The sequence below is a fragment of the Antennarius striatus genome, chromosome 15 (genome assembly GCF_040054535.1).
Source record: "Antennarius striatus isolate MH-2024 chromosome 15, ASM4005453v1, whole genome shotgun sequence".
NCBI classification, from domain to species: domain Eukaryota; kingdom Metazoa; phylum Chordata; class Actinopteri; order Lophiiformes; family Antennariidae; genus Antennarius; species Antennarius striatus.
Genome location: NC_090790.1, coordinates 21,083,622 through 21,098,621, shown reverse-complemented (window position 1 = coordinate 21,098,621; position 15,000 = coordinate 21,083,622). Strand labels below are relative to the sequence as shown.

General features: G+C 52.7%; 1 protein-coding gene across 12 annotated transcripts in view; it reads right to left on the bottom strand.

The window, feature by feature from the left end:
- ntng2b (netrin g2b) overlaps positions 1-15,000 on the bottom strand; it is a 48,296-nt gene that overhangs the window by 21,447 nt on the left and 11,849 nt on the right. For 11 of the 12 annotated variants that reach the window (XM_068334046.1, XM_068334040.1, XM_068334044.1 and 8 more), the window contains exons 3-4: positions 11,808-12,451; positions 178-350 (exon numbers count right to left, since the gene is read on the bottom strand). In XM_068334046.1, coding sequence (XP_068190147.1) covers positions 178-350; positions 11,808-12,451 — 817 coding nt within the window. Of the gene's footprint in view, positions 1-177; positions 351-452; positions 1,171-11,807; positions 12,452-15,000 lie in introns of those variants that run through there. The other variant, XM_068334048.1, reaches the window with a different exon arrangement.

Genomic DNA, 15,000 nt, shown 5'->3' with positions numbered 1-15,000 from the left:
TTATACACCTATAATAGTACACCTCTGCTAGTACATCTATGTTAATACACCTATGCTACTAGCATAGATGTATTCACATTTGTATTCTTATTAGCCTTTGAACACATTTAACCCTTCTATGAACACGAGGCGGTCGGTTGATGCTCGTGGACGCTGGTGGGCGGAGTCAGTACGTACAGGTGTTGGGGCTCCCGTTGGGGGTGGGCAGGTAGGAGCCGGCCTTCCAGGACTTGGCCTTGAAGCCCTTCTTGCAGCGCTGGCAGTCCTGGCCGGTGGTGTTGTGTTCACACTGGCACTGGAGGCTCCCCTCCTGCAGGAGGCACTGGGAGGCGTGGAGGTTACACTTACACCTGTGGGGGAGGGGCACAGGTGAGCTGAGCTAAGAGGAGCGACTGCCACTAGCTGGCTGTTAGTGATCAGTGAGCAGGAACAGGCGTGAGATGGACGCCCACATCAGGACCGCTTTGGGGCTCGGCGTCGGCGCCTGGCGGCGTCCCAGTCCCCGCTGGCGTCCTGACGCCTGCCAGAGCGTTTGTACCGCCGCCAGTCCATCTGATGCTGTCTGTGACTTCAGCGGCGCTCCAGCGTTAGCATCACGGTGAATCACACGCCCTCAGACGACCAACGCGCGGAGGCAGCCGCGCCGTGATTGGACGAAAGTCCGGAGCTGGAGCCGTTCCGCAGCAGAACTCTGACAACTCCTCCCATGATTCCACGCTCCCACGGCTTGTCCTGACGGGCGCCACCTGATGCCGGCGTGTGGTCTGTGTAACTCCAGCAGAGGGCGGGGCCCAGGTGGGCCCCTGGGGGGCCGTGGGGGTCTTGAGGACACTCTGCAGATACGACCTCAAATTAAAGTGTGTTCCAGATGAGCGCCGCCTCCAATCCAGTTTGTTCCGCTGCAGCGAGCAGCGGCCCCCCATCAAATATTCAGAGCGCCGTGTTCTAATGGCGGTCCAGCTGAAGCCCCGCCTCACTCCACACACGGAGTCACCGCTCATCTCCACGGCAACCAACTCTGTTGGTTTTGCCCACGTGTCAGTCAGATCACCTGGAGGAGCCGACGGGACCGGCGCTGAGGCCCCGCCCACTGGCCTCCTCTACAGGGAGTGTGTGTGTGTGTGGTGTGTGTCTGTGTGTGTGTGTGGTGTGTGTCTGTGTGTATGTGTGTGTGTGTGTGTGTGTGTCTGTGTGTGGTGTGTGTGTGTGTGTGTGTGTCTGTGTGTGTGTGGTGTGTGTGTCTGTGTGTGTGTGTCTGTGTGTGTGTGTTCCCACACTAATAACACGTGATCCTGTGTTCATGTTGATGAGGGGACCATCAGAAGTCTACTGTTCACTGGGGGGGGGGGGGGGGCAAACGGGAGCGAGTCAATGAACCCCCCAGAGGAGGAGGAGCATGGAGAACACCTGCTCCAGGGCGCCGTTAGCATCAGTTCAGGCCCATTGTGTCACCTGGTTACCGTGGCAACGTCCAGGTCAGATTTTAGTGTGAATGTGTTCTGATGAAGCTCACACACACACACACACACACACACACACTACACACAGACACACACACACTACACACATACACACACTACACACACACACACACACAGACACACACACACTACACTCACACACACACTCACACACACACACACACTACACACACACACACACTACACACTACACTCACACACTACACACACACACTACACACACACACACACACTACACACAGACACTACACACAGACACACACACACTACACTCACACACACACTCACACACACACACAGACACACACACTACACTCACACTCACACACACACTCACACACACTACACACACAGACACACACACACACTACACTCACACACACACACACACAGACACACACACACAGACACACACACACACTACACACACACACACACTGCACTCACACACACACACTACACTCACACACACTCACACACACACACACACACACACTACACACACACTACACACACACACACACACACACACACACACACACACTCACACACACTACACACACACTACACACACACACACACACACACACACACACACACTACACACACACTACACACACACACACACACAGACACACACACACTACACTCACACACACACTCACACACACACACACACTACACACACACACACACTACACACTACACTCACACACTACACACACACACTACACACACACACACACACTACACACAGACACTACACACAGACACACACACACTACACTCACACACACACTCACACACACACACAGACACACACACTACACTCACACTCACACACACACTCACACACACTACACACACAGACACACACACACACTACACTCACACACACACACACACAGACACACACACACAGACACACACACACACTACACACACACACACACTGCACTCACACACACACACTACACTCACACACACTCACACACACACACACACACACACTACACACACACTACACACACACACACACACACACACACACACACACACTCACACACACTACACACACACTACACACACACACACACACACACACACACACACACTACACACACACTACACACACACACACACCAGACGCTCGTCTGCATTTCACGTGGTCGCTCGTCGCTGTTGTTTGTCTGAGGCCAGGATTGCAAAGCATCATGGGAAAGGATGGTAGCTCATGAAGGCGAGCCAGGATATTAAAAACCAGCGTCCACCAGGGCGGCGCCGTCTGATTGGGTCTCCACCAGCGTAGGGGCGTGTGGTTCAGTTTCCATGAGGCGTTCAGGTGCACCCATGGCTGTTTGTCAGGAGGCCTGAGGTCATGTGACGTGACACTGGCCACGCCCACTGCGAGCGGGTTGGTTCTGTCCGGCTTTGATGTTCCAGACGGCGGCGAGCAGCAATTAGAGGAGTAAACAACAGGGGGGGGTCGTGTGGCGGCGGACAGCTGGAGGCGGCGCTAATGGGCTGCCCGTCTCCGGGGCGACGCCCATCCCTCTTCTGTCCTCTTTAACCCCGCCCCCCATTTGCCGCCCCTCTTCCTCTTTGCTCCGCCCCCATGTTTCTCCATTGCTCCGCCCCTCATGTCGCTGCTCCTCATTGTTCCATAGGGGGAGGGGCTAGAGCAGGAAGTACAGTAGGGAGGCGGGATGACGCTTTGACGGCCGGCCCGTCTTTCCTCTGGTGGGTGAGGAAGTGAGGCGGAGCAGGAGGCGGGGCCACGTCAGGGCTGTTTAACCTGTGATGACAGGCTGCATTGATGTGGGTCTGACCCAGCAGGAGGCTCCGCCCCCTGATGGGCCATCAGCCAGAGCTCCACCCTCCCCATCCAAACGCCGCGAGGCGCTGATGGCGATGGGGACCGGCCCTCGAGGCAGCGAGCCAGCAGATGTGAACCTCATTGATCAGCATCACGCCTCATTGGCTCCTGGGGAAGTGCTGATGGGCGTGGCCCCTCCCACTTCCTCCCTGCCTGTAAATCGAGAGCAGCTAATTGGACACGACGGCGTTTATGTTCAGCTTCATAAATTTCCTTCCGTGAAGGAAGATCGATTTTCCTGGATTGCAGCCTGTCGTCACGGCGACGCTGTAACACCTCTGAATGGGGGGGGCCGAACACGCCATTCCAACACGCGTGTGCAGAGAAAACATCCGTGTCGCCGTTTACGTCCAGGAAAAAGTGGAAGACTTGAATTATTCACAGCAGGAAGACGACCTTGTGTGTCTTTGGTGTGGGTGTGTGTGTGTGTGTGTGTGTGGGTGTGTGGGTGTGTGTGTCTTTGGTGTGTATGTGTGTGTGTGTGTGGGTGTGTGTGTGTGTGTGTGTGTGTGTGGGTGTGTGTGTGTGTCTTTGGTGTGTGTGTGTGTGTGTGTGTGTGTGTGTGTGTGTGTGTGTGTGTGTGTCTTTGGTGTGTGTGTGTGTGTGTCTTTGGTGTGTGTGTGTGTGTGTGTGTGTGTGTCTTTGGTGTGTGTGTGTGTGTGTGTCTTTGGTGTGTGTGTGTGTGTGTGTGTGTGTGTGTGTGTCTTTGGTGTCTGTGTGTGTCTTTGGTGTGTGTGTGTGTGTGTGTGTGTCTTTGGTGTCTGTGTGTGTCTTTGGTGTGTGTGTGTGTGTGTCTTTGCTGTGTGTGTGTGTGTGTCTTTGGTGTGTGTGTGTGTGTCTTTGGTGTGTGTGTGTCTTTGGTGTGTGTGTGTGTGTGTGTGTCTTTGGTGTGTGTGTCTGTGTGTGTCTTTGGGGTGTGTGTGTGTGTGTGTGTCTGTGTGTCTTTGGTGTGTGTGTGTGTGGTTGTGTGTGTTTGTGTGTGTCTTTGGTGTGTGTGTGTGTGTGTGTGTGTGAGTGTGTTTCCGAGGATGCCTGGGGAAGAGGATCAGCGAGAGGGCAGGGGTAATATAATTACCCTGCTGAGCATCATTAGTCAGGAGGAGGAGCTGGAGGGGGGCAAAGGGGAGGAGCCAGACCGTCACTACACAATGGATGTGAATATGCTGACCACACCCCAAAGGGTTAATCAGCTGAACCACCAGAACTGAAGAAGCCCCCGGAGGGGAGGAGACTTTCTGAAGGTCCAGTGGATCAGAGGGGCGGGGCCAGTGAGAACCAGCCAGACTGACTGCTGGTTGGTTGTCGGTTCTAACGCCAGGTGGGCTTTATTTTTGGGCGGGAACCAATGAGCCGCTCCGTCAGGACGCCGGTGTGTTTTTGAACGCACCGCGGTAACAATGCTACGCTAACGGGGAACAGAGGCGCGTTTCCAAGGACGTCCTCCCCCCACCTCACGTTCTTCTCTTACGATTCCCAGCATGCCTTTCAGCTTTAAAGCACGCCTGCGGCATCAAGAGATTCCGCTGCCGCCAGACGCCACGCGGCGCACGTGCTAACGGGAGAATTCTTTATTATTTGTGAATTCAAAGGATATTTATGGGGGGGGCGGATCCATTGAAGACGTTCATCTGTTAACCAGGAGGTGAGAGGGTGGGGGGAAACGCTGACGTGAACTTCCTGCCTTCTGGGGGGATGAAGTGTGACTATCCAGAGGCTCCGCCCGCCGTCCCATAAATCATAGCGACTTTGTTCCTGAACGCCGCCCCTCTGGTGTTCATGAATGATTTAGAAAGCGATCTGTTTCAGCCGGGGGGAGATGGCCCTGAGAGGGAGGAGTCAGGACCGGGTGGGAGGAGCCATGCCTGGAGGTTTCCTGTGTGTGTGTGTGTGGGGGGGGGGGGGGCACGCCAGCCACGCGTCTGTGTTTGTCCTCATTCAGCACCATTTAAACTCGAGGGAAACGAAACGGTCCTCAATGGGGGGTGGAGTGATGGGGGCATCGGGGCGGGGTAGCAGGGCGGGGCATCGGGGCGTTGCGATGGTGAGTGAGCTGGAGAATAACATTTCCAGAGCATCCCTCCTCACATTGTTCATCAGTACATCACCCCCCCGGCTCGTCCCGTGGAACTAGGAGTTAATCCATCATCTGCCCCCCCCATGCCTCACCTTCACTCCAACAAGGACACCAGGAACAGTTTGGGGCAGTTCAGAACCAGCAATAACAGCTGGACAGGGCACCGGGGCAGAGCCTCCCCCATGTAGGAACCAGAACTGCCCCGCTCACAGATTGTGTGAAATGAGTTGGTGGGGCTGTCGTCATGGCAACAAGTTTTGATGCTGGCGTTCCCACCGGTTACAGCCACACAGAGAACGAGGGGTTAACAGGAGGTATTGATCAGCCTCAGATCGTCAGGATTGACACGCTGACGTGTGATTGGTTCAGACTGAAGTGTCTGTAACCAGGATGTGATCACAGAGGGATTGTGGGTAAAACTGGGTCAGACCAGAGGGGGGGGTCAGTGAAGCGGCGCCGCAGCATCCGTCACACCAATAAAACGCTGCTGATGCACCCCCCCTCAGCAGGGGGCCGACAGGAGGCAGATCCACAGCGGGTAAATGAGAGGGGGGTGGGGGGGTTGGACTGAGGCCCGGTCCGGCTCAGAACCCGCTTCACTGTAAGAATAATGAGCTGCTGGGGGGGCAATCATGCTTCAGCAGCTTAAGCCCAGAACACAACCCTACTGTTCTACTGTTCACACACACACACACACACACACACACACACACACATATACACACACACACACACACACACACACACACACACAGACACACACACACACAGACACACACACACAAACACACACAGACACACACACAAACACACACACACACACACACAGACACAGACACACACACACAGACACACACACACAAACACACACACAGACACACACACACAGACACATACACACACAAACACACACACAGACACACACAAACACACACACACACAGACAGACACACACACAGACACAGACACACAGACACACACACACAGACACACACACACACACACACAAACACACACACACACACACACGTGATGCTATGAAGTCTTTATAGTTTATATATGTAGGACCTGATGCTCCTGTTTGTTTGTGTGTTTAGAACCTTTAGAACCTTCAGAAGTTCTTTGACGTGACACTGGCTCGTTAGCGTTAGCGGTGCAGCTAACGTCGCGGCTCCACGCATCTGATGCTGAACTTCGTTGCTGGTCACCTGACCGACGTGAGGAACCTCAAACGTGGCGTCTTTTAAAAGTCATTCATCGTCCATCAGCCAATCAGATCACAGGAGCGGTGGGAGAGGGGGGCCTAATGCGATGCAGACTCCGTCTTCCTTGTCCCGGCGCTCCATCTCCTTTAATCCACTTAGCCGTCTCTTCCTGAGCGCCCCCCCCATTTTATTCCATTAGAAGGAGCCGCCTGACGACCTGCTGCTGATTCCATTAAACGGGCCCGACCCGTGACCCCACTGTAATCCATGACGACTGCAGCAGGGGCTGCTGGGACGGAGCGCCGCTTACGAGCGAAGCTTTGCCGTCGATCTGATTTCACTGATGGAAACGATGATGGAGGCGCCGAGCTGGTACCTCTGATGGCGTTCAGGAAGCCCATCAGAGCTACGGAGATCATCACAGCCCATCTGCGTTGACACGTCTGCTTTAGCTGGTCTGCGTTAGCCTCTCTGCGTTAGCCCGTCTGCGTTGACCTGTCTGCGTTAGCCCGTCTGCATTGACCTGTCTGCGTTAGCCTGTCTGCGTTGACCTGTCTGCGTTAGCCCGTCTGCATTAACCTGTCTGCGTTAGCCCGTCTGCGTTGACCTGTCTGCGTTAGCCCGTCTGCATTAACCTGTCTGCGTTAGCCAGTCTGCATTAACCTGTCTGCGTTAGCCCGTCTGTGTTGACCTGTCTGCGTTAGCCCGTCTGCGTTAGCCCGTTTGTGTTGACCTGTCTGCGTTAGCCCGTCTGCGCTAGCCCGTCTGTGTTGACCTGTCTGCGTTAGCCCGTCTGCGTTAGCCCGTTTGTGTTGACCTGTCTGCGTTAGCCCGTCTGTGTTGACCTGTCTGCGTTAGCCCGTCTGTGTTGACCTGTCCGCGTTAGCCCGTCTGCGTTAGCCCGTTTGTGTTGACGTGTCTGCGTTAGCCCGTCTGTGTTGACCTGTCTGCGTTAGCCAGTCTGCGTTAGCCCGTCTGTGTTGACCTGTCTGCGTTAGCCCGTCTGTGTTGACCTGTCTGCGTTAGCCCGTCTGCGTTAGCCCGTCTGTGTTGACCTGTCTGCGTCAGCCCGTCTGTGTTGACCTGTCTGCGTTAGCCCGTCTGTGTTGACCTGTCTGCGTCAGCCCGTCTGCGTTAGCCCGTCTGCGTTAGCCCGTCTGCGTCAGCCCGTCCGTGTTGACCTGTCTGCGTTAGCCCGTCTGTGTTGACCTGTCTGCGTTAGCCCGTCTGTGTTGACCTGTCTGCGTCAGCCCGTCTGCATTAGCCCGTCTGCGTCAGCCCGTCTGTGTTGACCTGTCTGCGTTAGCCCGTCTGTGTTGACCTGTCTGCGTTAGCCCGTCTGCATTAGCCCGTCTGCGTCAGCCCGTCTGTGTTGACCTGTCTGCGTTAGCCCGTCTGTGTTGACCTGTCTGCGTTAGCCAGTCTGCGTTAGCCCGTTTGTGTTGACCTGTCTGCGTTAGCCCGTCTGCGTTAGCCCGTCTGTGTTGACCTGTCTGCGTTAGCCCCTCTGCGTTAGCCCGTCTGTGTTGACCTGTCTGCGTCAGCCTGTCTGTGTTGACCTGTCTGCGTTAGCCCGTCTGTGTTGACCTGTCTGCGTCAGCCCATCTGCGTTAGCCCGTCTGCGTTAGCCCGTCTGCGTCAGCCCGTCCGTGTTGACCTGGCTGCGTTAGCCCGTCTGTGTTGACCTGTCTGCGTCAGCCCGTCTGCATTAGCCCGTCTGCGTCAGCCCGTCTGTGTTGACCTGTCTGCGTTAGCCCGTCTGTGTTGACCTGTCTGCGTTAGCCCGTCTGCGTTAGCCCGTCTGCGTCAGCCCGTCTGTGTTGACCTGTCTGCGTTAGCCCGTCTGCGTTAGCCCGTCTGTGTTGACCTGTCTGCGTTAGCCCGTCTGCGTTAGCCCGTCTGCGTCAGCCCGTCTGTGTTGACCTGTCTGCGTCAGCCCGTCTGTGTTGACCTGTCTGCGTTAGCCCGTCTGCGTTAGCCCGTCTGCGTCAGCCCGTCTGTGTTGACCTGTCTGCGTCAGCCCGTCTGTGTTGACCTGTCTGCGTCAGCCCGTCTGTGTTGACCCGTCTGCGTTAGCCCGTCTGTGTGACCTGTCTGCGTTAGCCCGTCTGTGTTGACCTGTCTGCGTTAGCCCGTCTGTGTTGACCTGTCTGCGTTAGCCCGTCTGTGTTGACCTGTCTGCGTTAGCCCGTCTGTGTTGACCTGTCTGCGTTAGCCCGTCTGTGTTGACCTGTCTGCGTTAGCCCGTCTGTGTTGACCTGTCTGCGTTAGCCCGTCTGTGTTGACCTGTCTGCGTTAGCCCGTCTGTGTTGACCTGTCTGCGTTAGCCCGTCTGCGTTAGCCCGTCTGCGTCAGCCCGTCTGTGTTGACCTGTCTGCGTTAGCCCGTCTGTGTTGACCTGTCTGCGTTAGCCCGTCTGCGTTAGCTCTTAGCAGCCTATCAGCTAATTGATTGCGCAGCTGTCTTCACCTGAACTCGTCCTGCAAACCTGCAGCAGCTCTGGGGGCGGGGCTGTCTGCCTAGCGCCTGACTAATAATGATGGTTGTGGGTGGGTTCAGCTGGGGGGCCTCAGCCCGACACGCGATCCGGGCTGAGGCCTCCATCGATAACGCCGCCGTCTCTTATTACCGTGGCGACCTGCGGGGCACTCCACTCGCTCCTGATCAGATCAAACCCATGTGGGGGCCGCGTCCCGCTGGAGCGCAGCGCCGTGGAGGGCAGCAGCGTGGAGCGGCGCGGCCGTGGGGGGGGAATTCATTATTCAAATGTGAAGCGCTGGAAATCCCGTTGGCTGCGAGTCCAGATGAGATCAGATGAGTCCAGCCAACGGTGACTAATCGCCTCGCTCCCACAATCCATTTCTCCTGATGGGACTGTACTGTGGACGACCCCCCACCACTATCAGCCAGCGCTCCTGCTGCTCCCAGAATAAGTTATTGATTAGTGATTATGTTACGGGAGAAGAGGGGGGGGCCGGAAGACGGACCGGCCTCACTCATCTCCACCGGCTAAATCTGGGTTCTCCGTTACCGGATCCAGAACACACTGACACACCCGCCGGCTGTCAGCGGCCCCCGCCACCAGCCCCTAGACACCAACCACTGGCCCCCGCAACCGGCCCCTGGACACCAGCCCCTGGCCCTGATGCAGGGATTCATGTTGAAATGAAAATTCTGAAATTAGAGATGTTGAAGGAGAAAAGTTTCAGGCATTTCTGAACAGACTCCATTTAAGATGGAACGGTTGGTTTATAACAGCTTTTATAACCACTTTTATAACGCGTAACAGTTGGTTCATAATGACTTTTACGACGCGTAAGGGTCGGTTTATAACGGTTTTTATAATGACTTTTATAACGCGTAACGGTCAGTTTATAATGACTTTCATAACGTGTAACGGTTGGTTTATAACGACTTTTCTAATACGCAACGGATGGTTTATAACGACTTTCTATAATGCGTAACGGTTGCTTTATAACAACTTTTATAACGCGTAACGGTTTATAGCAACTTTCATAACGCGTAATGGTTGGTTTATAACGACTTTTATAATGAGTAACGGATGGTTTATAACGACTTTTATAATGCGTAACGGTTTATAACAACTTTTATAACGCGTAACGGTTGGTTTGTAATGACTTTATAACATGTAACTGTTTATAACGACTTTTATAACGCGTAATGGTTTATAACGACTTTCATAACGCGTTACGGTTGGTTTATAACTACTTTTATAATGCGTAACGGATGGTTTATAACGACTCTTATAACGCGCAACGGTTTATAACCACTTTCATAACGCGTAACTGTTGGTTTATAACGACTTTTATAATGCTTAACGAATGGTTTAGAACGACTTTAAATAATACATAACGGATGGTTTATAACGACTTTTATAACGCATAACGGTTTATAATGACTTTTATAACGCATAACGGTTTTTAACGACTTTTATAACGCATAACAGTGAGTTTATAATGACTTTTGTAATGCGTAACGGTCGGTTTATAACGTCTTTTATAACGACTTTTATAATGCGTAACGGTTGGTTTATAACGTCTGTTATAATGCCTAACGTTTATAACGACTTTTAAAATGCGTAGCGGTTGGTTTATAATGACTTTTATAACGCGTAACGGTTTTCAACGACTTTTATAACGCATAACAGTCAGTTTATAATGACTTTTATTCGCGTAGTGGTTGGTTTTTAACGACTTTTCTAACGCGTAACGGTCGGTTTATAACGACTTTTCTAATGCGCAACGGATGGTTTATAACGACTTTCTATAATGCCTTACGGTTTCTTTATAACATCTGTTATAATGCCTAATGTTTATAACGACTTTTATAATGTGTAGCGGTCGGTTTATAACGACTTCTATAACGTGTAACGGTTTTTAACGACTTATAACGCGTAACGGTTTTTAACGACTTTTATAACGCGTAACGGTCGGTTTATAACGACGTGTAACAGTTTATAACGAGTTTTAATAACGCGTAACGTTTATAACGACTTTTGTAACGCCTAACTGTTGGTCACTAGATTATCTTTTTGTCATATTTTTATATTTGCTGCTCGTGGCGGACGATGAGTCGGTGATGGAGGCACCGGCGATGGAGGCACCGGCCCATCCCTCCCTCCTCTCAGTCTGTGCCCAGCCTGGAAAGTGGTTCTGATCAATACCTGCAGGTCCTCTCTATTCCAGAGGGTGTGTGTGTGTGTGTGTGCTGTGTCAGCATCCACTCACACACCCACGTGTTTTGAATCCACAGAAGCATCCATGCCTTTCATGTCCCTCACACACACACACACACACACACACACACACATACACCGTGTTAAATACCGTTCTAATGTCAATGTGTGTATTGATTACAGTGATAATTCTGAAGAGGGGGGGGGGGCGTACTGATGGTCAGCGGGTGCGTGAAGCTCCGCCCCTGTAGGGGGCGATCAGCTGTTCCAGGTGTGACTGCTCTCTCCAGGCGTGATGTTTGAAGGCGTGTCAGGTAGAACAGGAAGCGGCAGCGGTCCGACCACTGACATCACCTCCTGCCTCCTGATTGGCTGCAGTGTGTTTGTGCTGGCGCTGGCCTGGGGCAGCGATTGGGCGTGGCTGTTTGGAATGTGAAACATGGCTTTCACCTGACGGAGGTAAGCTAAGCCTCACCTGGCGGGCACCTCGATGTTAGAGATGGCGTAGAAGTACTTGAGCAGGTTGTCCCTCTGGACGTAGGTGCCCCCGAGGGCGGGGCGCAGCAGGCGGAGCCTCAGGTTGGTGAAGGTGAAGAAGTCGCGGAGGCCCTTCATGCTCTCCATGCGTGTGTACAGGCTGTCCATGTTCTGCAGCCGCGGCCCGGCGAACACGGCGAAGCGCGCCCGCACCTCCAGCTTGACGTTCTTGTCGTTCTTGGAGCCCACCCAGCGTGAGTACTGCTCGGTGCAGATGACCCGCGTCACGTTCGCCGGTGACAGGTCGCGCACGCGCCTGGGCGCCATGTTGAAGGCGTCCATGCAGTCGTCTGCGTAGAACTGGTAGGGCTGCCAGGACCGGCCATTGTCCATGGACTTGTCCAGGACCATGATGGTGGGCCGGCCGTACTCGAAGGTGACCTGCACGTCGTCCGTCAGCTCCAGGCTCTTGTTCCAGGACATGGTGATGTTGGCCAGCAGCGGCTCCGGGTGGCGGCGCCACGTCACCGTCTGCCAGTAGGTGATCAGGCCGTTACGCTCGCGGTCCTGCATCAGCTGGGGGGGGTGGGCCAAGTCCGGGTTCGAGGCGTCACATTCATCACTACACAGGTACGGGTTCTCCTGCAAGGGACAGGAAAAAGAGTTCAGGACAGTCTAGAACCTCCAGCCTCCAGCAGGACAGTCTAGAACCTCCAGCAGGTCAGTCTAGAACCTCCAGCAGGACAGTCTAGATGAGTGGTTCTTATCCTGGGTTCGATTGAACCCTAGGGGTTCGGTGAGTCGGTCTCAGGGGTTCGGTGGAGGCGGAGATACAGGGATCACTGCGTACGTTCGACGCATTGTGTCAATTGGTGATGACACGCCCCCTTAGCCATCACTGGCTGCAGGTGATCACGTGACGCTACATCATTAGCCTACCTGTGCTACAGGGGAGTTTGCTCACTCAGTAGTGGATTTCTGCCTTCATGATGGTACGGATTTCTTAATATTTTAATTCATAGTAACTATGTTGAGCAAAAAAAGAAAGTGTTCAGACGAACATGTGTAACCTGAATTTACCTGTACTGTATAACAGAACGTGATGGGAGTCAGCGTTCTGCAGGATCTGAATGTCAAGGTGAACACCTCTAGTCTGGTGCTGGTAAAAATAAAGGAACACTTCCTGAAGCTGATGGAAACAACAGAAACAGACTTTGGTGTAAAATGACATCAGAGTAACACCTGTCAAGGTGAAGCCACGCATATCTGAACTGGTCTCTATGACAACAGCAGAGGTCACACTGATTTACTGGTAGGTCATTTCATGGGAGTTCATGCACTGTCCTGGTTTAGGTCTTTGAAAAACAGGGCGATTTGGTTCCTAATCAAGACCGACAGACATTAAAATGTCATTAATATAATTTCAATATAAAGAATGTCCTGCTGAAAATGTCCTGCTCAGACGCTTCAGTACCAGTTCCGTGTGTCTCGGTCCCGGTTCTGTGTGTTTGGTACCGGTTCTGTTTGTTTGGTCCCGGTTCTGTGTGTTTGGTCCCGGTTCTGTTTGTTTGGTCCCGGTTCTGTGTGTTTGGTACCGGTTCTGTTTGTTTGGTCCCGGTTCTGTTTGTTTGGTACCGGTTCTGTGTGTTTGGTCCCAGTTCTGTGTGTTCCGGCGCCATCCAGACGTGGCCGATGGGCGGAGAGCTTGACAGTAAACAGGAAGTGTGAAGGCGGGGAGGACGGCGCTCCATCCTGTCTGCAGCGTGAGCTGCTGTTAACGGGGGGAATTGATCCTCCTCTTCGACTGATGCTGACTTTCAGCTGCATCGACCCCCCCACTTTGGTCAGCTGCAGCGACCCCCCCACTTTGGTCAGCTGCAGTGACCCCCCCACTTTGGTCTGGAGCCAGTGGGGTCGTTCAAACTCTTCTTGGGCATCTCACTTCCTGTTTAATGCATCTCTGCTTTGCTTCTCTACCAGGAAGACAATTCATTTTGAACCCCCCCACGAACACAGCAAGGGCAACACAACCCCCCCGCTCACTGTCCATGGCTCTTAACCAGACTTGGGTAACATTCCACGTTCCAGTTCCCGGGGGTAATTCCCGCTTGCCGTCCCGTCAGCCGACGGTTAATGAAGCTGCTGAGCGCCGCTCGCCTGACCCCCCCCAGACCTCCCCGACTGACACCCCCATCACCACAGAGCCCCCCGACTGACACCCCCATCACCACGGAGCCCCCCGACTGACACCCCCATCACCGCTACGCTAAATATTAGCACAGAGAACCCCCCCGTGTCTCCTGGTGATTAATTTAAAGTGCAGCTGCAGCTCTGTTTGGATTGGACCACATTCAGGAGGTGCCACGCACCCCGAGGATGTACTAATTAGAGGGGGGGTTTCTGTGGCTTCACCCAGACAGCCGCTCAGCGTGTCGGGGGGGTTGTCAGTAGTGCTGTCTGTCCGTGTTCAGCCTGGCTGACTTCATGCACCTGAACACAGTCGTGTTGATCTACGGTTCGTGTGTCGGTTGGGATGTCAGGATAATTTAATAACCTGTAACCTTTAACCCCTAACCTGTAACCTTTAACCCCTAACCTGTAACCTTTAACCCTACATTATTGACACATTATTAAGCTATTGATATGTTATTGGAAGTGCTGATAATGTGAAGTACATCTATAGTACAGATAAACACTGGTAAAGGTTTCCTGATAATAATAGAACTACAGGTAGTCCTCCACTTACAAACATTCAACTTACAAACATTCGTAGATACGAACAAACGTACCGACATATCTGACTGTCGTCCTGCAGTTCCACTTTCTACCACAACCCCCACCAAAGTGTTTTCTTCTTCTGCTCAAGGATTAAATTATCAGGATTAAAGTTTACCGTAAACTAATCTGGATTAAAACGTGACTCACGAGGGGTTAGAGTAGTAATGACATTACTTTAGTATTTACAGTAGTAATGACATTACTTTAGTATTTACAGTAGTAATGACATTACTTTAGTATTTACAGTAGTAATGACATTACTTTAGTATTTACAGTAGTAATGACGTTACTTTAGTATTGACAGTAGTAATGATGTTACTTTAGTATTGACAGTAGTAATGACATTACTTTAGTATTACAGTAGTAATGACATTACTTTAGTATTACAGTAGTAATGACATTACTTTAGTATT